General features: G+C 39.4%; 1 protein-coding gene across 1 annotated transcript in view; it reads right to left on the reverse strand.

Moving 5' to 3' along the window:
* The window catches only part of g (adaptor-related protein complex 3, delta 1 subunit-like garnet), a 468,686-nt gene that overhangs the window by 14,422 nt on the left and 427,366 nt on the right, over window positions 1-26,898 (reverse strand). The window contains exons 21-22 of the mRNA XM_071673747.1: window positions 17,674-17,916; window positions 10,196-10,333 (exon numbers count right to left, since the gene is read on the reverse strand). Of these exons, the coding sequence (XP_071529848.1) occupies window positions 10,196-10,333; window positions 17,674-17,916 (381 nt within the window). The remainder of the gene's footprint in view (window positions 1-10,195; window positions 10,334-17,673; window positions 17,917-26,898) is intronic.

The raw sequence follows: 26,898 nt of genomic DNA on the forward strand, positions 1-26,898 counted from the left end.
ACTCACTCCATCTCCTTCTCACATCACCACTACTTGTTAACACCTCCCCATTAGCCCCCTTCACCGATGTTCCCATTTGTTCACTTGTCTTACGCACTTTATTTACCTCCTTCCAAATCTTCCTTTTTTTTTTTTTTTTTTTTTTTATACTTTGTCGCTGTCTCCCGCGTTTGCGAGGTAGCGCAAGGAAACAGACGAAAGAAATGGCCCAACCCCCCCCCCCATACACATGTACACACACACGTCCACACACGCAAATATACATACCTACACAGCTTTCCATGGTTTACCCCAGACGCTTCACATGCCTTGATTCAATCCACTGACAGCACGTCAACCCCTGTATACCACATGGCTCCAATTCACTCTATTCCTTGCCCTCCTTTCACCCTCCTGCATGTTCAGGCCCCGATCACACAAAATCTTTTTCACTCCATCTTTCCACCTCCAATTTGGTCTCCCTCTTCTCCTCGTTCCCTCCACCTCCGACACATATATCCTCTTGGTCAATCTTTCCTCACTCATTCTCTCCATGTGCCCAAACCATTTCAAAACACCCTCTTCTGCTCTCTCAACCACGCTCTTTTTATTTCCACACATCTCTCTTACCCTTACGTTACTTACTCGATCAAACCACCTCACACCACACATTGTCCTCAAACATCTCATTTCCAGCACATCCATCCTCCTGCGCACATCTCTATCCATAGCCCACGCCTCTCACCCCAACTCTCATTTGCCCTCTTTTTCACCTCTTGCACCTTTCTCTTGATCTCCTCCCTGCTTCTTTTATACATCTCCCACTCACTTGCATTATTTCCCTGCAAAAATCGTCCAAATGCCTTTCTCTTTTCTTCACTAATAATCTTACTTCTTCATCCCACCACTCACTACCCTTTCTAATCTGCCCACCTCCCACGCTTCTCATGCCACAAGCATCTTTTGCGCAAGCCATCACTGCTTCCCTAAATACATCCCATTCCTCCCCCACTCCCCTTACCTCCTTTGTTCTCACCTTTTTCCATTCTGTACTCAGTCTCTCCTGGTACTTCTTCACACAAGTCTCCTTCCCAAGCTCACTTACTCTCACCACTCTCTTCACCCCAACATTCTCTCTTCTTTTCTGTAAACCTCTACAAATCTTCACCTTTGCCTCCACAAGATAATGATCAGACATCCCTCTAGTTGCACCTCTCAGCACATTAACATCCAAAAGTCTCTCTTTCGCGTACCTATCAATTAACACACAATCCCATAACGCTCTCTGGCCATCTCTCCTACTTACATACATATATGTATATCTCTCTTTTTAAACCAGGTATTCCCAATCACCAGTCCCTTTTCAGCACATAAATCTAGAAGCTCCTCACCATTTCCATTTACAACACTGAACACCCCATGTACACCAATTATTCCCTCAACTGCCACATTACTCGCCTTTGCATTCAAATCACCCATCACTATAATACGGACTCAGCTGCTCCCTATACACTTGCCTCTCATGATCTTTCATCTCAAGTCCAGGTGCATATGCACCAATAATCACCCACTTCTCTCCATCCACTTTCAGGTTTACCCATATCAATCTAGAGTTTACTTTCTTACACTCTATCACATACTCCCACCACTCCTGTTTCAGGAGTAGTGCTACTCCTTCCCTTGCTCTTGTCTTCTCTCTAACCCCTGACTTTACTCCCAAGACATTCCCAAACCACTTTTCCCCTTTACCCTTGAGCATCGCTTCACTCAGAGCCCAAACATCCAGGTTCCTTTCCTCAAAAATACTACCTATCTCTCCTTTTTTCTCATCTTGGTTACATCCACACACATTTAGACACCCTAATCTGAGCATTTGAGGAGGATGAGCACTCCCCGTGTGACTCCTTCTTCTATTTCCCCTTTCAGAAAGTTAAAATACAAGGAGGGGAGGGTTTCCAGCCACCCCGCTCCCGTCCCCTTTAGTCGCCTTCTACAACACATGATGAATGCGTGGGAAGTATTCTTTCTCCCCTATCCCCAGGGATAAAATCTAATCTGATATGTCAGCTTATACATGAAAATGCTTGTAATTGGATATTCATCAATGCCACAGTTATCTCCACTTTAATCTATTATTTCAAGCATAATCAGAGAGAATTATTGAGGAAGGGGATCACACACTTCAGTAAATGCTTCATGAGGATGACACTGGCTTAATTGGTTAAAGAATGCAAGACATGACATTTATAGCATAGAAGAAGAATGCTCCTAAGTTTATGGCTTAAAGAGATGTTAATCATGTGAACTGCAAAGTTTGCAGACAGAAATATGGACACAAACCAGAACATGTTTTTAACTTTGAAAAAACAGAGCCTTTAAGGGATAGATCAAAACAATGCCTGAAAGAAATGGCCCAACACATTATTGTTAATAACAAAATACCAAAAATTCTAAGACTATCTTTTTGCATCTTGCTGATAAACTTGTTATATGAAAAACTGTAAGCAATAGAATGAACTAACTTTGTAACAGTTTATGTTGTGATCATTTATCCACTGGGGTCTGACAAAGACCCTCTGTAGCCTCTATAATCCTTCTGCATAACTGCACACAGGATGAGCATGGGGTGGAAATAAAGTGTCTGCTGACAGTAGTAAAAATCATAACAAAGAATGTTTGAAGCTTCTACTGGGATGGAATGCTCAGAGATATTTTAGGATTCCCCAGTGTATGATGAGTAATGAAAAAACTACAATGCTTGTAATCTGACAACATATAAGATGTCTTTACTGTCAATTTGCATACATGATACAAAATGAAATTCTTTATGGCTAGAAGCTCAATTCAAGGTTAAAAAGTATAAGAATTATAAAAAAGATTATGAAATATCACATAAAAGTACCAAAAAAAATATAAAGAATCATCTATAGCACTCACAAGCTATATCACAACATCTTTAGACAGTTAAACAGTAGAATGCTTTTTGGTACAAATGATTTCCTAAATCTGTCAGTGAGCTTAATAGGCAGAGAGAGTCTTTTTCCTGACCTTAAAAATAAAAAGTACTGGTGTAAAGGATGGGCTGCATCTTGCATGGTTTTCTCTACCTGCTTCACTAAGCTTTCCTGATGCAGCATATCTAATGTTTTAGTGTTTGCACCCAATTTCCTAGCTTTCATCACAATTTTCAAAGTTTATCTTTACTGTTTAGCTAGTCATACCAGACAATAATTGAAAAACAAAAAAAAAAATGATTCCATAGTTAACCTATAAAAAGATTAATTATTGCATTGTCTATATGTAGACTATTTAAGATATGCACAAAGTGAAATCTTTGGTTACATTTCTGAGGGAGATATAGAAAAGTTTAGTACCCCTCTCTCTCCCTCCTGATAATCATGACTCCATCCCATTCCACTCCACCACCACCCAAGCACTCAATACCAATTTTCTGTTGAACTTTCATAAACAATGAGTCATAGGACTCGGCCAATATCATCCCTTACTGACCTGGAGGTGGAAGCCAGCCTGCTACTTAGTTCATTTATTTCTTTTTCCAATTTTTCCATTAATGTGAGCACCTAAGTTATCACTAACTCATGAGTTAAGTAACACTTTTCAAAACAGACCAGTAAAGAAGAGTACAAAAAATACAACTTACCATACCATTACAAAAGTTAAACATTTTACATGAGCTAGCTTTCCTAACTCAATAGCTGTTCAATCTATACTACCCATTTTCTCTTTCACTTTTGTGAAGACAAGCATCTCTGAAGACACAGTAGTCCCAGTGGTGCTGTATGAATGCAAGCTATGGGCTGTAGATAAGAAAGTATGGAATAGGGTGAATGTGTTCAAAATAAAATGTTTGAAGACAATAAGTAAGGTTGGCCAAGAACAATATGATAGCTGACTGATAGAGCTAAAGAGTGTGTGCTGAAATTGGACATGTGAAAAGAATGAGTGAAGATAGGTCAACTATCTTTGCAAAAGTGAAGGGAGCAAGGAGAAGGAGAGAACAAAATGGAGATGGACGGATGGAGTGAAACATGCAGGAGGGTGTAAGGCATGCATGCAACAGATTGAATTGGAATAATATGGTACAGAGGAGGCAATGTGCAGTCAATAAACTGAATCAGGACATACAAGACTCCTAGGAACAGCTATGAAAAGGACTGTGGGACTCGGTTGTGGATTGGGTGGTTCCAGTGCATTACACATGATAGAGATAGAGAATGGATGTGAATAAATGAAGCCAATCTTCTGTCTGTTCCTAATGCTACCTTGCTAATCATGGGAAATACAAACAAGCAAGAAAATATCTACAAAGCTGTAAGTTCATGAGTTAAGTAATAACTTACAAAGGAGAACTGTGTATGAAAAAAGAAATATAAAATACAATTTGTTGTATTACAAACCAATTATAAGTTGAATACTTTGTTGCAGGTGTTAGTTTCCCCAGGCTCACTATGACTCCTGTGACTGATGGCTGCTTTCTTTCTACTACCCATTTTGTCCAATATTTTAGCAAATAGCCAAGCGATTACAAGTTCATGACTCACTAGAATGTTATGCTGCAAAAATTGGCTTTCCTATACTCACTAGTGTTCCAGTTATTGATAGTTATTGATGTCTACTACCTGTTTTCTCCATTATTTTTGTGAATGTCAATATAATCCCCAAGGATAGTGGAGAAAGAATACTTCTCACACCCTCCCTGCATGTCACAGATGGCAACTAAAGGGGTTAGGAACTGGGGACTGGAAACCTTCCCCATCTTGTATTTCAATTCAAAGAAGCTGGAACAGAATTAGAGGCCAAGCAAGGAGTCACAACCTCCTACAAGGTGGAGGTATCTAAATGTGTATGGATGTAACCAGTATGAGAAAAAGGTGAATATCAGAATGACAGAAAGAAATTTCTGGCTGTCTTCAAAGAGTACTATTTGCATTTCTGTCAAACAATGCAGTTAAACCTAATCCTCTCCTAATAACAAGGATTTGCATTTGACTTCAACTCACTGTGCTGACCATGTTGGGTCTAGAAATGCAATGACTGCACTTTCCAATGGTGACAAAGTTGATATGAAAATTGTCATGCATCTCATTAATGCCCTTCATGATCACAACTCTATTCTAAGATCATTCTCTACTGGAGATACTGACTTTCTTGCCATTTTCTTGGGACAGCTGTGGCATTTACAGTCAATAAATCCTTGTTATGAACAAAGGATCACATTTGGTAGTGGAAAGCTACAGCAGTTATTCCATCAATCATCTCTCTCTTCACAATGATCCAGAATAACGACCTAGATTACCAATGTTCTCTACCTAATCAGGTCATGACATCATATATGGAATGAAGAAGGGTAAATATTTTTTTTTTTTTTTTTCTTTGCTCTGTCGCTGTCTCCCGCGTTTGCGAGGTAGCGCAAGGAAACAGACGAAAGAAATGGCCCAACCCACCCCCATACACATGTATATACATACGTCCACACACGCAAATATACATACCTACACAGCTTTCCATGGTTTACCCCAGACGCTTCACATGCCTTGATTCAATCCACTGACAGTACGTCAACCCCGGTATACCACATCGCTCCAATTCACTCTATTCCTTGCCCTCCTTTCACCCTCCTGCATGTTCAGGCCCCGATCACACAAAATCTTTTTCACTCCATCTTTCCACCTCCAATTTGGTCTCCCTCTTCTCCTCTTTCCCTCCACCTCCGACACATATATTCTCTTGGTCAATCTTCCCTCACTCATTCTCTCCATGTGCCCGAACCATTTCAAAACACCCTCTTCTGCTCTCTCAACCACGCTCTTTTTATTTCCACACATCTCTCTTACCCTTACGTTACTTACTCGATCAAACCACCTCACACCACACATTGTCCTCAAACATCTCATTTCCAGCACATCCATCCTCCTGTGCACAACTCTATCCATAGCCCACACCTTGCAACCATACAACATTGTTGGAACCACTATTCCTTCAAACATACCTATTTTTGCTTTCCGAGATAATGTTCTCGACTTCCACACATTCTTCAAGGCTCCCAGAATTTTCACCCCCTCCCCCACCCTATGATCCACTTCCGCTTCCATGGTTCCATCCGCTGCCAGATCCACTCCCAGATATCTAAAACACTTCACTTCCTCCAGTTTTTCTCCATTCAAACTCAGCTCCCAATTGACTTGACCCTCAACCCTACTGTACCTAATAACCTTGCTCTTATTCACATTTACTCTTAACTTTCTTCTTTCACACACTTTACCAAACTCAGTCACCAGCTTCTGCAGTTTCTCACATGAATCAGCCACCAGCGCTGTATCATCAGCGAACAACAACTGACTCACTTCCCAAGCTCTCTCATCCCCAACAGACTTCATACTTGCCCCTCTTTCCAAAACTCTTGCATTCACCTCCCTAACCACCCCATCCATAAACAAATTAAACAACCATGGAGACATCACACACCCCTGCCGCAAACCTACATTCACTGAGAACCAATCACTTTTCTCTCTTCCTACACGTACACATGCCTTACATCCTCGATAAAAACTTTTCACTGCTTCTAACAACTTGCCTCCCACACCATATATTCTTAATACCTTCCACAGAGCATCTCTATCATTTCCAGAGAAATCACCCATAAGCTACAGAAACACTCCTGAAGGTCTATCAGGGCCCTTTCCAGCCTTTTGAATATAATGACAGTCTTTTAAGTCCTTTAAGACCCAAAATCAAAAACTTCTAGGTAAACATTCTTCAGAGGGACATATTCAGTCAAAAAATCCAGGATGTTCAGTGCATTCTAACTCTACATGCACTTCAGCTGCATATTCAAAATATTCTGTGCCAGACACTTAATCAAAGCAAAGAAACTGGTTGAAGACCTGAAGACCTATGTTCCACTGGCTGATAAAAAATGTGTGAACATCCTGAGGCACTGCAACATAAGATTAAACTCTCTGAAATGTGGTTGCCAAAAGTATAATTCAGCTCCTTGCTCATGCAAGATGGAAAATCTTGCTTGTACAAAATTATGTAAAATATTCTTGCTTAAAGTGATCCAAACAAGTGTAGAGAAAAGAATACTGTAATTTCTCAACTTATACCAAGACTCATTAAAATAAGCTTATTATAACTCCTTTTTCATTATCAAAACACTTTAATAATGGAAAATGGTTTACAAGTTCTGCATAATAAACATTACAGAATTACTTCACTGACCTTGAATGGTGACAATGCTAACCCAATCACTTTATGTAGTTGAATGAAATAATTTTGTTTCATAAAATGCTTACATTTGATTCTATTACAGGGGATTACCGTAGTGATGCCCCTACCACATGGTTAGTCTAACATCGCTGGTTAAACCAACATATTTCCTCTTGTGATGTTCATAAACTTCTGGGTAGTCAAATGAAAAACTACTCCTAATGTGGCACTTCTTTTAATTATGAAATGTTTAGACACTTTATGGGGTGCTTAAATCCACTTTAATCTCCTACAGTTTTTTAGACCTGCAAAACTTGCAGTACTGTTATTACATACTTTGGGCTTTACATGGTGGTACTCCAATTCTTAGGTGTCTTCCTTTACATCAACATCTTTCTGTTACTGCACCTTTCTCACTTTTCTTCACCTCCTTCCCTTCCATTTCTATATCTATGCCTACAGCACTTTTTTAATCTCCATTATACTAATGTCTTCTAATTCCCACATCCTGTACCTATTTTGTAACCTATAACATTTCCCATAACCTTATTTCCATCCCCTCTTGTATCATTAACTCACTAATAAAGTAAGGAAACTTGGTGGTGGTGTAGAATTTTTGCTTCCTAAATTAGCAGCACTGGAGTTCACTAGTTATGGAGACTCTCTAGCAGAGGCCACCCCCTTGAGGGAGTTCCAGAAGGCAACAGACATCAGAGATATAGACAGATAGATAGAATTCTCTGTAGGGTATACCCAAAAAAGAGATCTTTAATCATATGCTGTCTGAACACTCTTTATCCTCTTGGAACCTCTATTTTCCTACGAAATAAGCCAGATCTCCTGACATAAGAAGCAAGTATTACCATACAGTTACTCAACATAGTTCCACATTTAGTTATTTATCACTCATCTATACAAATATCTAAACACAAATGTCATCGGCTTTCTACTAATACTACAGGTGCACCACCGATTTTCCAGCACTCTTGGTTCCAAAGCCTTACTGGCATTTCGCCAGACCAACCATGGTCACGTAATAATAATTCATCAACACACCTCTAACCCACTAATTATACATCTCCCATGTGTCTAAAATATACCATGGACTGTTAGAAATCTAAATTAAACAAATATTAAATGTATGAGCACCCTAAGACGGTAAGTCTGTCCTTAGACTGTTTGAATCCTGTGGGGTCTTCTTCGTCTTCTGTTGTTAGTGTTTTCCTAGGTGTGCATCGCCAGAGTAATGCAAATTCGTCCACATACAAATCAGCTCCTTCGAGGTTTGCAGACCACTTTTCTCCGCACGCTTTATTCATGGAAATTCCATGACGCTTCTTGAATCTTTGAAGCCATTTTTCACTATAGTCACGCTCATGTTGTAATTTAAGTTCTTTAGCAACAACTTAGCCAGGACCATTATGCTACCTGATAAGTCCACTCCATCATTCTGACACTGTCGAAACCATTCTATCATCACTCGATCGTGTTCAACACTCTTTCATAGTTTTTCTTATCGTCATTTGCTTCTTGGAATCGCTTTCTGCATAGAATTTCAATATTGACTCCCTTTGCTTCTTTATATCATAAACAGTTAATGAATCAATACTGTTGATGTCACACAGCTTACACACCAAAACACCATGGTCCATTTTTTTCAACAGCTCTACTTTATCTTGGATCAATATGGACTGGTGTTTACATTTGACATCACAACTGACATTCTCATATGTCTTGGAAGCCATAGCTAGGGTTAAATCTAAGCAAAATAAGCTAAGAATCTCACAGAAGTGCAGTATCACCACCAACAAGTGCAGTGTAAAAAATGTAAATAAGCGTGCCCTACACACAACGCCATCTGTGGCTGCTCAGTAAACTAGTCTGGTTGCCGTGGTAATTTCAAGTTCCCTCACGTAATTTCGTCTGGACTAAAGGAGGTGCTGAACCATCAGTTGCCAGAAAATCGGTGGTGTACCTGTATTCTACTTTAGTTGTTCTTCCATCTTATTCTTCCTTCATAATTTCCTTTATTTTCACAGTGATCTCAAGATGGTGTCATCAAGAGTCCCACTTTCACTGATACTGGATCATTAATCAAATTTGGGACAGTAATATGCAGATAAGAGGGGCTTGTTACTAGTGTTGTGGGTATGCCTTACAAGCAAATACATGCATGACAATGGCCAAAAAAGGGTGACATACAAAACAAGGTAAACATTGCTACCATGTCTTCTGGGACTTGCCAGGCACATTCACTCACAATTAACCAAGGAAAAGAATGCAGGCAACCCAGCTAAATGAGTCTTCACATGACGTAAGGTGCAATCACCTAAGAAACAATGAAAGTACTGAGCACTAGGGAGTGTCAGTCAACCCTAATATTGCTATGGAAACATAAGTGTGATTACATAGTCCCATGATATAGCACAAAACTAATAATGCAAAAACATTTGAGGTAAAATCTTAAAATAAAAAAGATATAATTCATGACTTAATGATCTCAGAATAAAAAGTGAAAGATAGGGTTCTCATGGTAAAAAAGTATCCAACCACTTTCTGGGTGAAACAATATGACACAACAGATATAGGATTTTGAGAAATGGCTACTGGTCTGGCCTCACATTGGTAGCCATGATTTCATGAAGTTGTACTATACTGATTACCAGCATTATTTTCCCATCATTTGCCCAGAGAAAAGTTATATTGATTTCATATTTTGATAGAACTCACTGTAAAATGAGGCTACCATAATCATTAGGAAATTTGTCTTACAGTCAAGCTTATCAATCCTAATGAGACAACGTGAGCTGTATTGATCATTTTGAAATTCTCAGGATCCATCTGGAATGATACATTTTCTTCTCTGTGTACAACATTCATTATAGGACAGATCTCACCTGGTAACATCAGTATAGCCAAAATACCTACAAAAAAATGAGGTGATGCCTAATAGTAACAAAAAAGTATAATAAAGTTGTACACTTACTGTCCGCATCATCTTAAGGGCACTGGAATCAGGTAATGTTAACTGTAGCTTGCTAATACTTTTGGAAGATTGATTGGTGAAGTTTATGCATACCAGTATTTCACTCATAATACCATCCATGGCTGCAGATGAGTACACCTAGAAAAATGATAATGGTTAAGTCTAAACAATGAAAGTGGTACCTGCTTAACCTGATTTTTCAACCAACAAAGCAAAATATTACTGCATTTTAAATACAACTATGTTAAAGGACATAATGAAACTAGAAATGTAACCTGTCAAGATTATCAAGGACAAGCTACGCAAGAAATATTTGGATGTAGCGTATTCTGATAGGTAATGTGTGTTTCAGTAAAAAACACAGCTTCAGTGTACGTAACATAAAGGAAAAAACACATGAAGTGGCAATTCACCTGACACTTAGGCCTCACTCCTCTGCACCTTTTAGCACATTGTGCTGATGCAACTACAAAACTTCTGCACAATATTAGCATGAAACTGAAGAATTATACATACTTCGGAAATGATTTTCTTCATTGTCATATGAATGTCTTTCAAATTTTATCTATCTAATTTAAAACTTCCCTGGACCCCTTGAAAAGGTCCAGGTGTTACTCCAGGATAACTTTTTCCAGGAACTCCAGGGGCTCCAAGGCTGTGCTATTTTTAGTAGCAGGGAGAATGGACTCCTCTACAGTCAGAATCTCTTCCACAAACGTGTACTCCCTTTTGTCAACTTACGATGATAAAGCCTCATCAAAGACAACTTTTCACTCGAAGTTTAACCAGAGGCAGGCAGCGTCCAGTAACATCTATTTTCGAAATGTTAAGAAAGTTCAATGCTTGTGTGCCTCCACCAACTCATGGGAGGACTGTTTTAATTACTGTTTCTTTCTCTACACCTTGAAGCTTTGGAACTCTCTAATTTCTCATGTCTTTCCCAATAATAACTATGACCTGATACATCTTAAAAGACAGGTTTTTCACTTCTTCCAAAATTTGTAGATATTTTCCCTTGTCTCTTCCCTTTTCATAATCCTCTCTATATTTCAATTAAGGACCAGCCTTGATGTGGACTTCTGTCCATGACTGGAGCCTCTAATGAAAAAACAATACTAGAAAAATGTGAGATTCTCAGGGTTGGAAAGGAAATCCAACTGAGGTGGCAAGGGGATGACACCCAGCACATTTCCTCGGAGAATATCTGAATACTTTTCTCACACTTAAACATTGTTCATATGGTAATATTGTGTTCCTTTCCATTCTTTCTACAACTCTCTCCACTTGTTTTCTGACTTAATCTAATTGATCTCATTATTCCCAAAGCTTTCCTCTTTATTTTTACCTCAAGTTCTTGGATTTTTGCTTCTTTCATTGCTAACCTACTTTCTTTTTCTTTCCATGCTCTACGACTCATAAAAAGATTTCCATCTCCTGGTATTTTTTGTTTTGCATTCTTTCCTTTTGTTTGCTCGTAGCCCACTGATTATTTGCTCTATTTTCTCACAGCTTATTCTCATGTTTATTGTCATATAGTTGCCCTTAAAGATCTCATTCCAGTTTATGCTTAAAATCCTTTTAGTGAATCCTCTCCAGTCTGATTTGTTAAGGTGATAAATGCTCAATCTGTTGTAACCCTCATATGATATACCCCATTAATGTTCACAGGTGAGAAGTGGTACAAAGGGAGCAACATGCCTCCAGTAGGCCAAACAATGGCATATGAAGCTGTCAGGGGGAACTACAAAATGCTTTGTAGGGTTTGGCTGTGGATAAGAGGCTCTGGTTTCAGTTCATTATATATAACAGCTAGAAAATGGATATGAACAAATGAGGTCATTTTTCATCTGTTCATGATGACACCTCAGGAACATGGGAAACAGCAAGCACACATAAAAAAATGACATTCAAGATATCCTAAACACTCTGACCTTAGTGGTTCTCAAGTTGCACTCCTCTGACCCAGGCAGCTGTCTTTTCTTTCTGCCTCACTAACATGTGGACTACTGGCATTCTGTCCACAAACATGCAATCTCTCCTTGTCATATGTAACATTTGACAGCATTTAACTCCCACAGCTCATTCTTTATAACTAAATTTTCCAGCCGTGAGCACCGTGTGCTAGCCCTGCCTTTTGGCAAAATGGTTGGAGCAGTAGACAGAAGTAATAGGTAGGAACATTCAGGCAGGAGTATTAGGTAAAAACATTAGATAAAAGTAGTAGGTGGGAGTATTAGATAGAAATAGTCATTAGGAACATTAGGTAGGAGCTTCTCTGCCAGTGACCTGTTAAGGGTGAGGCACTAAAGGCCAAGAAGAAGCATTGGAGTTCTTTAGTTATGGAGACTCTGTTGCCATGGCCACTTTTTGAGGGAGTTCCAACCGGAACAGGCATCAGAGATATAGATAGATAGATAGACTCTTACCTCACTACATAGCATAAGGGGAAAGTTAACCACTTTATGGAACAAAACATGATTATCAAAGACCAATAATGTAAAGGGATGTTCATTCACTTAATATACAAATCAAATGACTATGGAGTGGCTCAAATAAGATGAATGAATTATCATATTATATTCAATCGTTGTCTCCCACGTTAGCAAGGCAGTGCAAGGAAACAGACGAAAGAATGGCTCAACCCACCCACATACGCATGTACATACATAAATGCTCACACGCACATATACATACCTATACATTTCAATGTATACATACATATACATACACAGACATATACATATATACACATGTATATATTCACACTTTATGCCTTCATCCATTCCAGTCGCTACCCCGCCACACATGAAATAGCATCCCCCCCCGGCCACATACACACACACACACACACACACACACACACACCACACGCCTGCAAGGTAGTACTAGGAAAAGAGAAAAAAAAGGACACATTTGTTCACAGTCTATAGCTATCATGTGTAATGCACCAAAACCACAGCTCCCATTCCATATCCAGGCCCCACAAAACTTTCTATGGTTTACCCCAGATGCTTCACATGATCTGGTTCAATCCACTGACAGCACGTCGACTCCGGTATACCACATCATTCCAATTCACTCTATTCCATGCACATCTTTCACCCTCCTGTATGTTCAGGCCCTGATCGCTCAAAATCCTTTTCACTCCGTCCTTCCATCTCCAATTTGGTTTCACGCTTCTCCTCATTTCCTCTACCTCTGACACATATATCCTCTTTGTCAATCTTTCCTCACTCATTCTCTCTATGTGACCAAATCATTTCAACACAGCCTCTTCTGCTCTCTCAACCACACTGTTTTGATTACCACACAGCCCTCTTACCCTTACGTTACTTACTCAATCAAACCACCTCACACCACACACTGTCCCAAAACATTTCATTTCCAGCACATCCACCCTCCTCCGCACAACCCTATCTATAGCCCATGCCTCGCAACCATATAACATTGTTGGAACTACTATTCCTCCAAACATACCCATTTTTGCACTCCGAAATAACATTCTCACCTTCCATACATTCTTCAATGCTCCCAGGACCTTCGCTCCCTCCCCAACCCTGTAACTCACTTCTGCTTCCATGGGTCCATCCACTGCTAAATCCACTTCCAGATATGTAAAACACTTCACTTCCTCCAGTCTTTCTCCATTCAAACTTACCTCCCAATTAACTTGTCCCTCAACCCTACTGAATCTAACAACTTTGCTCTTATTCACATTTACTCTCAGCTTTCTTCTTTCACACACTTAACTAAACTCAGTCACCAACTTCTGCAGTTTCTCATCCGGATCAGCCACCAACGCTGTATCATCAGCGAACAACATCTGACTCACTTCCCAAGCCCTCTCATCCACAACACACTGCATACTTGCCCCTCTCTCAAAACTTGCATTTACCTCCCTAACCACCCCATCCATAAAAAAATTAAACAACCATGGAGACATCACGCATCCCTGCCGCTAACTGACATTCACTGGGAACCAATCACTTTCCTCTCTTCCTACTCGTACACAAGCCTTATATCCTTGGCAGAAACTTTTCACCGCCTCTAGCAACTTACCTCCCACACCATATACTCTTAATACCTTCCACAAAGAATCTCTATCGACCCTATTACATTCTTTCTCCAGATCCATGAATGCTACATACAAATCCATTTGCTTCTCTAAGTATTGCTCACATACATTCTTCAAAGCAAACACCTGATCCACACATCCTCTACCACTTATGAAACCACACTGCTACTTCCCAAATCTAATGCTCTGTACATGCCTTTAACCTCTCAGTCACTATCCTCCCATGTAATTTCCCAGGAATAGTCAACAAACTTATACCTCTGTAATTTGAGCACTCACCTTTATCCCCTTTGCCATTGTACAATGGCACTATGCATGTATTCTGCCAATCCTCAGGCACTTCACCATGAACTATACATACAGTGAATATCCTTACCAACCAATCAACAACACAGTCACCCCTTTTTTAATAAATTTCATTGCAATACTATCCAAACCCGCCACCTTGCGAGCTTTCATCTTCTGCAAAGCTTTCACTACCTCTTCTTTGTTTACCAAATCATTCTCCCTTACCCTCTCACTTCGCACACCACCTTGAACAAAACACCCTATATCTGCCACTCTATCATCAGACACATTCAACAAACCTTCAAAATACTCACTCCATCTCCTTCTCACTTTACCACTATAAGTTATTACCTCCACATTAGCCTCCTTCACCGATGTTCCCATTTGTTCTCTTGTCTTATGCACTTTATTAACCTCCTTCCAAAACATCTTTTTATTCACCCTAGAATCTAATGATACTCTCTCACCCCAACTCTCATTTGCCCTCTTTTTCACCTCTTGCACCTTTCTCTTGACCTTCTGCCACTTTCTTTTATAAATCTCCCGTTCATTTGCACTACTTCCCAGCAAAAATCATCCAAACACTTCTCTCTTCTCTTTAACTAACAATCTTACTTCTTCATCCCACCACTCACTCACCTTTCTAATCTACCCACCTCCCACCTTTCTCATGCCACAAGTATCTTTGTGCAAGTCATCACTGCTTCGTTAAATACATCGCACTCCTCCCCCACTCCCCTTACATAATTTGCTTACACCTTTTGCCATTCTGCACTCAATCTTTCCTGGTACTTCCACACACAAGTCTCCTTTCCAAACTTGCTTACTTTCACCACTCTCTTCACCCTAACACTCTCTCTTCTTTTCTGAAAACCTCTACAAATCTTCACCTTCGCCTCCACAAGACAATGATGAGACTGAAAGACTCCAGTTGAATGCTCTGCTAGAACAACAGATGCTTCATTATTATTATCTAGTCAAACTACCACCTGGTCACTCCTTTAATCCCTAAATACCAGGTGATTTGCAGAATGTCACTGAAGATTTGGAAAAAGAGATCAGGTCTTCAAATTTTTTGTTTTCCATTGTAAAGTGAAAAAATACAAATGTAAAGGATACATACAAAAAAGTGTGCTAAGATAGATCATATGGCTATAGTACAGTGCTAAATTCAATGAACAAAGGTAGGGTTGAAGTAGGGTGCACGTAATTACCTACTAGTACCAAACAAGGAGGGACTTTCACACTTGGGGACCCCATCCTTTGAACATTCTTTATTATCATACAATTATTTGAATTTCTGTATGCCATCTGCATTTCATGATATCTTCATTCATTCTACAGAGGGTCCTCACAGAAGGATGGAGTTATATTCCCGACAATCTGTAACTTTTGTGGAATGTTGTTGTAAGAGTAACTGAAGTCCATGGTATGGGGATAGAGAAAGAAAAAGAGAATTCTGTTCCAGACCAAAGATTTCCCCAATCTAATTCTCCTGTACAGACTACACAGAAACAGCTTACCATCAATTCATTACACAACTATGACATCAATTTGACCCTCTGATTCAAATGTTACCATTTCAACGATAAATCTGATGATATCTAATGGTTCTTACTAAGAATGCTAGTGATACAGAAATTAAGAAGGCGCAGGTGGAGAGGAAAAGAGTGGAGTACGCTATTTGTCACGCCTTCGAAAAGTAAATTCATCCATTTCAATGTTAGACTTTTGTGCATACTTTATACCACTTCTCTTTAGTGAACATGAATGGAATATGATATTTGAGGGTTACAACAGATTCAGCAGTTATCACTTTGACAAATCACACTGGAGAGCAATCACTAAAAGGATTTTAAGCCCAAACTGGAATGAGATCTTCAAGGGCAACCATCTGACAATGAACATGAAAGTAAGCAGATAGGAAATAGGATCCGTAACACTGTAAATAGTGCTTGCAAAACTCCCACAGCAACCCATTCACTTCTCTCAAAGAAAAATAACTGAGAATGGATCATTCACAAGCAGTTGAGATGAAGTTTGTAGTCTGCTCATATGTTGTACCCTTTGCACATCACTGACTAAGCCACAAACAAAACTTGCTCTACAAGTACTAAAGCATTTGATTTTCCAGCTTGAAAGGGGGGAGTGGTATGGATGGGAATGAATGAAAATTATCAAGGAAGAGGGGATCAAGGAAGTGCAACTGTGCTATCACTGAGAGTATGGGAGGGTATTACAAAGTATGCATGAAATGGATCAAGAATAGTACGAGTGAAAGAAAAGACTGGAATTGTAAAGTATGCACGGGTATGTGTACATGCACCTGTGAATATGAAGACCAAGTGAGGTAAGGATGAAATGAAGCTTTTCTGGAGAAATTTGAATCACTGCATAAATGAGTTTAAGGAGAGGAAGGTGGTTGTAATGGGTGATGTGAATGCAAATGTGGGATGTGATGAAAATTGCAATGGTAAATGGGGAGTGCTTAGGGTAAATAGGAATAACAAGGCCTTTTTCTATTCAAGCAGTAATTAATAATAATGTTAAAACTGACATCAAGTCAGATAATACTAAATCTAATTTCTCTTTAATGTCAGTTGCTTCAGTCAGTCATGGACAAAATTCTTCAATGAGGCCAGGCTTAACTTGAAATATGAGAAAGACTCATGATGTACAGAAATAAGAGGAGCAGGGGAAAATTAATCTAAGAATTTTATAGAAAGTATAAAACTTGGCTTTCAAAAAGGGCAGGCTTACTATAACTGTCATTTTGCCTTTTGGCAAACTGATAGGAGCAGCAGATAATAGTGGTAAGTATGAACATTTGGGCAGGAGCATTAGGTAGAAACATTAGAAAGAAGTAGTAGGTAGGAGCATTAGGTAATACAAGTCAGTAGGAATATTAGGTAGGAGCCTCTGCAAACACTGCAATAGAGTTGCCCTCTACCAGTGGCCTGTTAAGAGTGAGGCACTAAAGGCTAAGAAGCAGCACTCTACTGCCATGACCATCCCACTGAGAGAGTTCCTCTTGGATGGATAGATCTTAACTTATTACCATGGAAAGAACTGAGAATTCACTATACATACCTTCTTGTATAGCTTGTTTACTCACCATTCTTACAACAGAGTCCTCAGCCAATAATCTACTATATGACTGACAATCAGGCACTGCTAGTTTCTCCTCCAAGTCTTGGGTGACAGTTCCATTTGTCTCCTCATATTCATCTCTATTACGACTTAATAGATTCATTTCTTCTTTTTCTTTTTTTCTATGCTTCTTTTTTTCTGGTTTATATTTTTCCTTTTCTTTCTTTGTTTTCTTTTCCTTTTTTGTTTTTGTCTTCTTTATTTTACTCTGAAAAAAAAAAATCATAAGTGTTACAAGATTATAAAAAAATCATGCCTACATCTATCTATTTAGCTGTCTACCTTACTTTTCTGCCCTGGGAGCCCCTTCTACCTTCTATGGGCTTCACAAGGAGCTCAGGAAACCAGCCACAACCACTAGGTGGGACCACAGGTCATAATGTGTAATGATGGTGCGCATGTGTTGAGGTAAAGCAGAGGGATACTGAGCAGTATGTGTTCAGCGTCTTCACTGTGGTAGTTGCATCATGGGCATGAAAAGTTCTGATATACATGGAATCTGTATTTGTAATATAGCAGAGATGGGTGGTGTGCTTACCACATACAATGAGATGTAACACAAAAATGTCTGGGGACACACATGTCAAGTGTGGTGTTGGATCATTTTATTGTGTATATGCTTTGTCAGTATTTGTTAGGGGTGAGTGGATCTGTACAAAGATTATATAAGCTTTTTATTTGTAACTGAAGATTGGTTAGTTATGGAGTTGTTTGGATGAGAATGGTTTAATGCGGTTGCAAATAACTGAGAGCCAAGCACATCGAGAAAATTGTACCGAGATCAATTTTTTCATTAAATGGAGAGAGTTTGCAATTTCTAAGCATCCAGTGATCATTCTGAGTGTTCTGTTTTGCTGGTTGAGGTTTGCAGCTTGGTTCCATTTACTTTTCAAAGGGTAGATGATCAGGCAGGTGAGGTACAGTTTAGGGTGGTGTGGATGAACTGTTTGTATAGAATATTGGGATTCTTTTTCTAGTCTGGGTCTGGCATTGAAATATTTAGTGTACTATAATGGTCATAGTAGTTCCAATCAAACACTCAATAGTTCAAAAATAATGGCTTTACTCTGGGAAAACTTCTGGTAGCTACAGCACTCAATTAAATAGTTAGGCACAGAACCCAGCTAGGCCATAAAGAAAAGCATTCATTCTTTATAAAGTTATGACATCCTTTCCCCCTTATATTTGTAACCAATATCATGTAAAAGATAGTGCGTTTACTGGCATTTGCACCATGTTCATTGCCAAGGAATGTACTAACTTCTTGCTGTGTAACAGAAATACAGAATAATTTAAATACTGCAAACATAATATTTTGTTCATACATATTCGCCATTTCCCACATTAGCGAGGTAGCGTTAAGAACAGAGGACTGAGCCTTAGAGAGAAAATTCTCACTTGGCTCCCTTTTCTGTTCCTTCTTTTGGAAAAGTAAAAACTCGAGGGGAGGATTTCCAGCCCCCCCCCCCCTTTAGTTGCCTTCTACGACACGCAAGGAATACATGGGAAGTATTCCTTCTCCTCTATCCCCAGGGATATAAAATATATATCCTTGAAATTATATATAAGTACAGTACAATAACTTGTTCTCTTATTTCATTACCATTGTATTACAATTTTGTACTCCTTAATATTAAATGAGTGTCAGATTCTACAAGTAAAATCTCATAGGTTTATTAATGACTTCGAGACCTTGTTTTAATTTTCACCAAGTTTCTTGAAGGAACCATACAGGATGAACTTGCTCCAGATATCTCCCTACATATTGTCACACTCCATTTAGCTTGGAAAAATGAAGTTACCCTCTCTCTGATCTTAAAGTGTTCATCAGGTTCCAGAATTATAACTAGCCCAGAACTCATTTGTCCAGTAGCCTACCGTGTGTCACTCATACCATCCTCACCCACTCCTGTATGATTGCTTCCCTTGGAGCTCCCTGCACTAATAACTTTATGCTTTTAAATCTCATTTGATCAACATGTCTTCTGATAATTCTATTACCACAGTTCTATCTTATATCAAACATTTCTATCTTTTATGACAAGGGTTCAATTACTTCCACTACAACAAAGATGCTTGTAGCATGAGAAGAGTGGGAGGTGGGTTGATTAGAAAGGGTAGTGAGTGGTGGGATGAAGAAGTAAGAGTATTAGTGAAAGAGAAGAGAGAGGCATTTGGACGATTTTTGCAGGGAAAAAATGCAACTGAGTGGGAGACGTATAAAAGTAAGAGACAGGAGGTCAAGAGAAAGGTGCAAGAGGTGAAAAAAAGGGCAAATGAGAGTTGGGGTGAGAGAGTATCATTAAATTTTAGGGAGAATAAAAAGATGTTCTGGAAGGAGGTAAATAAAGTGCGTAAGACAAGGGAGCAAATGGGAACTTCAGTGAAGGGCGCAAATGGGGAGGTGATAACAAGTAGTGGTGATGTGAGAAGGAGATGGAGTGAGTATTTTGAAGGTTTGTTGAATGTGTTTGATGATAGAGTGGCAGATATAGGGTGTTTTGGTCGAGGTGGTGTGCAAAGTGAGAGGGTTAGGGAAAATGATTTGGTAAACAGAGAAGAGGTAGTAAAAGCTTTGCGGAAGATGAAAGCCGGCAAGGCAGCGGGTTTAGATGGTATTGCAGTGGATTTTATTAAAAAAGGGGGTGACTGTATTGTTGACTGGTTGGTAAGGTTATTTAATGTATGTATGACTCATGGTGAGGTGCCTGAGGATTGGCGGAATGCGTGCATAGTGCCATTGTACAAAGGCAAAGGGGATAAGAGTGAGTGCTCAAATTACAGAGATATAGTTTGTTGAGTATTCCTGGTAAATTATATGGGAGGGTATTGATTGAGAGGGTGAAGGCATGTACAGAGTATCAGATTGGGGAAGAGCAGTGTGGTTTCAGAAGTGGTAGAGGATGCGTGGATCAGGTGTTTGCTTTGAAGAATGTATGAGAGAAATACTTAGAAAAGCAAATGGATTTGTATGTAGCATTTATGGATCTGGAGAAGGCATATGATAGAGTTGATAGAGATGCTCTGTGGAAGTATTAAGAATATATGGTGTGGGAGGCAAGTTGTTAGAAGCAGTGAAAAGTTTTTATCGAGGATGTAAGGCATGTGTACGTGTAGGAAGAGAGGAAAGTGATTGGTTCTCAGTGAATGTAGGTTTGCGGCAGGGGTGTGTGATGTCTCCATGGTTGTTTAATTTGTTTATGGATGGGGTTGTTAGGGAGGTGAATGCAAGAGTTTTGGAAAGAGGGGCAAGTATGAAGTCTGTTGGGGATGAGAGAGCTTGGGAAGTGAGTCAGTTGTTGTTCGCTGATGATACAGCGCTGGTGGCTGATTCATGTGAGAAACTGCAGAAGCTGGTGACTGAGTTTGGTAAAGTGTGTGAAAGAAGAAAGTTAAGAGTAAATGTGAATAAGAGCAAGGTTATTAGGTACAGTAGGGTTGAGGGTCAAGTCAATTGGGAGGTGAGTTTGAATGGAGAAAAACTGGAGGAAGTGAAGTGTTTTAGATATCTGGGAGTGGATCTGGCAGCGGATGGAACCATGGAAGCGGAAGTGGATCATAGGGTGGGGGAGGGGGCGAAAATTCTGGGAGCCTTGAAGAATGTGTGGAAGTCGAGAACATTATCTCGGAAAGCAAAAATGGGTATGTTTGAAGGAATAGTGGTTCCAACAATGTTGTATGGTTGCGAGGCGTGGGCTATGGATAGAGTTGTGCGCAGGAGGATGGATGTGCTGGAAATGAGATGTTTGAGGACAATGTGTGGTGTGAGGTGGTTTGATCAAGTAAGTAACATAAGGGTAAGAGAGAAGTGTGGAAATAAAAAGAGCGTGGTTGAGATAGCAGAAGAGGGTGTTTTGAAATGGTTTGGGCACATGGAGAGAATGAGTGAGGAAAGATTGACCAAGAGGATATATGTGTCGGAGGTGGAGGGAACGAGGAGAAGAGGGAGACCAAATTGGAGGTGGAAAGATGGAGTGAAAAAGATTTTGTGTGATCGGGGCCTGAACATGCAGGAGGGTGAAAGGAGGGCAAGGAATAGAGTGAATTGGAGCGATGTGGTATACCGGGGTTGACGTGCTGTCAGTGGATTGAATCAAGGCATGTGAAGCGTCTGGGGTAAACCATGGAAAGCTGTGTAGGTATGTATATTTGCGTGTGTGGACGTATGTATATACATGTGTATGGGGGTGGGTTGGGCCATTTCTTTCGTCTGTTTCCTTGCGCTACCTCGCAAACGCGGGAGACAGCGACAAAGCAAAAAAAAAAAAAAAAAAACAACTACTGGTATGCAATGAGCTCCTTTAACACTATAATTCTCCACAAACACTTCATCATTTACCCTAATTTCCTTAACGGTCTGCCCTTATCATATTTCTTTTGTTCTTCTTGTTTCCTTTTTACCCTTTTCTTTTTTTAAGTGTGGTCTCAGTAGGCCAGGGAGTAACTACATTTTTAACCATTCGCAACTTTGCCAGGGTACTACCAGTTACAGACTCTGGTGAACATCTATATCAGAATAAGAATTTAGACGGCCTTGTTTTCGATGTCTACTTTTCTCATTTTCTTCAGCCCATTTGAATGGCTCTTTCAGCCATTCCATTAGAGCTAAAAAAGAGCACAAGTAATATGGTCAATCCCATTTTTCTACATAAATTGGCTATATCCATAACTGGTAAACTGGTTTCCATCATCACTAACATTAAGGGAATCCATAGAGGCAAAAATATCCCTTAACTCAGAAACAGTAACAAGTGCAATGGCTCTTTCAGCCATTCCATTAGAGCTAAAAAAGAGCACAAGTAATATGGTCAATCCCATTTTTCTACATAAATTGGCTAAATTCATAACTGGTAAACTGGTTTCCATCATCACTAACATTAAGGGAATCCATAGAGGCAAAAATATCCCTTAACTCAGAAACAGTAGCAAGTGCTGATGTACTATTCAAAAATTTTTACCTCTAACCATTCAAATGGGCATCAATGAGGACAACATACATATGCCCCATAAACAGTCCCACAAAATCAACATGTACTCTCTCCCATACTTATCAGGGTGTGGTCACACATGAAGGGATACAACACAGGGTTTATTTTCATTAACTTGACAAATCTCACAAAACTTTACCTTTTGTTCAATATCCCTGTCTAATTTAGGCCATCAAACATATGATCCCCTTCACTGTAGAGATACCTGGATGAGCTTCATGCAGTCCTCTTAATACACTTTACTGTCCAGTTGTAGGAACCCCTACCCTGTTCCCCCACATCATGCAACTTTCATCTGTACTAAGTTCACCTCTATGCATATTAAATGACTTAAACTGGAACCTAGGCAGCTTTTACCAATACAATCTTGACAAAAGACAAAACTTCAGCATACTCTGGATCATGTGCTGTCCATCTCCTGATGTGTCTAGCTGCAACTGGTGAATCTTTAATGTGCTCAAACAAAAATATGGTCTCTATGGGGAATGGTACTGATGCTGATTTCTCTGCCAATGGTAGCCTACTCAATACATCAGCATTTGCAGCATCACCACCATTTCTAAATTTCAACAGGTTATTATGAACAGCGAATGAGATGGCCCAAAGCAATGCAATGTGTTCATGTAAAAATGAAACTATGGGCTTGTGGTCTGTGACTAATATGAATGATCTTCCATGTACATAGTTAACAAAATGGCACACTCCAAACACTATTGCCAAACTCTCCCTGTCAATTTGTGCACAATTTTTCTCAGCAGCAAGCAGTATGAGTGAAGCAAAAGCTATAGGTTGTTCTGATCCATCTTTATTTTGGTGTGCTAGCACTACTCCTACACTATCACTATATGGTGATGCATACATGATAAAACAAGAGGCCTATCTGGATCATAATGTACCAAACCCTCACCAGACAATAACATCTGCTTTGCTTTCTTAGATGCAACTGCTTGTGGACGCAATCAGTCATCACACCCCCTTCCTTAACATATACAATGGCATACACACTGAAGTGAAGTTCCTAGGAAATTTATCACAAAAATCTATACCTCCCAAGAATGATCGCAATGTTTGCGCATCTTTTGGCCTGGGTACATCCACAATTGTTCTTACTTTACTTTTTGATACATGAATGCCGTGTGCATTAATTTTGTGTCCCAAATAACTCAATACTAATTTGGAAAAACACATTTGTGAAAATGCAGCTTCAAACCTTTTTCATTTTATCTCTCTACCACAGTGGTTAAGTTTGTTCTATGTTCTACTTCAGTGTTTCCAGTGATCAAAATATCATCAAAATATACAACATTGCAGAATGTCTTAATAAATCGTACATTTCTTTTTGAAAAATCCCAGGTGTACTTTTGATCTCATACGCTAATCTGTAATCACACAATATTTCTTTGACTCTTCCTCCAATTACATCTGTTGATAAGCACTACTCAAGTCCAATTTTGAAAATGACTTACCTCCTACCAAACTGGTCAACAAGTCATTCATTTTGGGAAATGAAAAAGTGTCTCAACAAACTTATGAGGATGGCATAGACACAACCATTCTGAGCTTTCCACTGGCATAAGCGTTCCATTTGCCACAAACCTGTCCAATTCTGTCTATTGCCTTTCTTAAAGGAAAAGGCAGTGGGAGAGCTTTCAAAAACTTTGGCTTTATACTAGAATGTACATAACTTTTGGCCTTCCCTCCAGTAATGTGTCTAAATGTTCCTCAAATACACAAACATACTTCTTTTATAAATCCTTCATAAGCTTTTCCTTGCTATCCAACTTATTCTGTACATAAAACACTAAATTCCTCCGATCAATCTGAATCTTTTTTTAACCAGTTCCTACCCAACAAATTTTGTACATCACCCACTACTACTAATAATGACAACTCATATACCAGACTATGGTGTGTGACATGAGCTTATATAACACCATTTACTATCAATCTTTCTTCAAAGTATGACTCAAATATCACATCATCTTCTGTTAGTTTCTCTTGTACTATGGGTGCCTTGCCACAGAGGCTCTCATAAACACGTTCACTGGTTATGGTAAAACTTACATCAGTGTCTATCTCCAAATCTACCTCTTGCCCTCCAATATATACAGGAGAAATAGCCTACTTGTTGGCAGTCATGGCATCTTTTGTCTCTAGCCCAACAGCTATCTGGATGATGAACATAAACGTATGTCCAACAGGGTGTGCCTTGTGTTACTGCATGCAGGGATGATGGCTGTTTCATGTCTGACACATCCTACTGTGTTGCCTCTATTGCCACCAACAAATTGTAGATTTTCTTGCACAACAGAATCTCATCAGCCTTAAGCTTCCATGCCTAAAGTTTTGCTTGAATCTGTTCATCACTGATAACTACAATCAAATGGCCATGAAAATTTTACTTTGCGGGTCTGTTATCAAATAACTGAAATTGCAGTGCAGCACTCTTTCCTGGTCGCCTGATTCTTAAATGGAATCTTAATCTTGTTACTGTGTCTAACAGCTTTGGCTTATGATGTTCAACACTTCAAAGAGTTCTTCAAAAGTCAAGTCTCCAGGATGTTTAGGCTTTCACAAATTTCTTAGTAACTTTTATATCTTAGGTCCTACCATTGCTATCAACATATTTTTCTTCTTGATTGCATCATCTATATCAACTGCCAAGAAATAATGTTGCAGATGCTCCTTGTACGCAGTCTACGATTCAAGGTCAGGATCAAATTCACTTACGTGGCCAATTGGTAAGATTTGTTTGTAATAAACCAACTGTAGAAATCACTCAACAACACCGACTAGCAATCTTCATAGACAACCTTTTTTCACTTTTCAATAACTTCCATATGTTGTCCACACTAATTTCATGCAGTTGTATCTTCGTCACCATTTCATGTAATATTAAGCATTGTATGTTGGTCAAGCTTCCAATCAAACACTTAATAGTCCATAAATAAATGCTTTACTCTGGGAAATTTCTGATAGCTACAGCAGTAGGTTATACAGTTATGTTTCATATACAGAATCCAGTCGGGCCATAAAGAAAAGCATTCATTACCTATAAATTCAAGACAGGTACCACTTAGGTTCTGAGGGAATTTAGTTTGTCAGTTGCTTCTCTGTTTATGTTTGTAGGTGTGAGGAGTGAATGTCATGTGTCTCATGTAAGATGCTAAAATGGTGTTTTGTTGAGTGGCACAATCAGCCATTCAAAGCAACAGGAGGGTGTGGGTTGAATCTAAGTCTGTCTTTGGCTAAAAAGGTAAATAAGACTTCTGAGGAGATGCAGAAAATATGTTATATGTAAGCTACTGTCAATTGTGTAATTTACCGATGCATGTTTCATTTTGCTTCTGTGTTTCTTGATGCTGTGATGTAATTGCAAGATCATCTGAACATGTGGAAACCTTCATGCTGTTGTCTGCAGGAGGTAATGGGAGGTAATGTGGGAAAAGACTAAAGATGGTGGAGAACTCTACTGTAGAGCTTCAGGATTCTAAAGTTGAGGCTTTTGTGGGTGACTCTGGCTCAGGCAGCTAGCTATGAAATCAGTAACCATTTTTTCGTCAATGATGTAGAGGGTAGCGTTCAGTAACTTCTGAAAGAGGATATGTCACAGGAGAGGATGTCAAATTCTTTCGATGCGTATCACCACTAATACTTGCAGGATTTTTAGGGAGAATAAAAAGATGTTCTGGAAGGAGGTAAATAAAGTGCGTAAGACAAGGGAGCAAATGTGAACTTCAGTGAAGGGCGCTATTGGGGAGGTGATAACAAGTAGTGGTGATGTGAGAAAGAGATGGAGTGAGTATTTTGAAGGTTTGTTGAATGTGTTTGATGATAGAGTGGCAGATATAGGGTGTCATGGTCGAGATGGTGTGCAAAGTGAGAGGGTTGGGGAAAATGATTTGGTAAACAGAGAAGAGGTAGTAAAAGCTTTGCGGAAGATGAAAGCCAGCAAGGTAGCAGGTTTGGATGGTATTGCAGTGGAATTTATTAAAAAAGGGGGTGACTGTATTGATGACTGGTTGGTAAGGTTATTTAATGTATGTATGACTCATGGTGAGGTGCCTGAGGATTGGCGGAATGCATGCATAGTGCCATTGTACAAAGGCAAAGGGGATAAGAGTGAGTGCTCAAATTACAGAGGTATAAGTTTGTTGAGTATTCCTGGTAAATTATATGGGAGGGTATTGATTGAGAGGGTA

This window comes from Panulirus ornatus, chromosome 19, assembly GCF_036320965.1.
Source record: "Panulirus ornatus isolate Po-2019 chromosome 19, ASM3632096v1, whole genome shotgun sequence".
In the NCBI taxonomy this organism is placed as follows: Eukaryota; Metazoa; Arthropoda; class Malacostraca; order Decapoda; family Palinuridae; genus Panulirus; species Panulirus ornatus.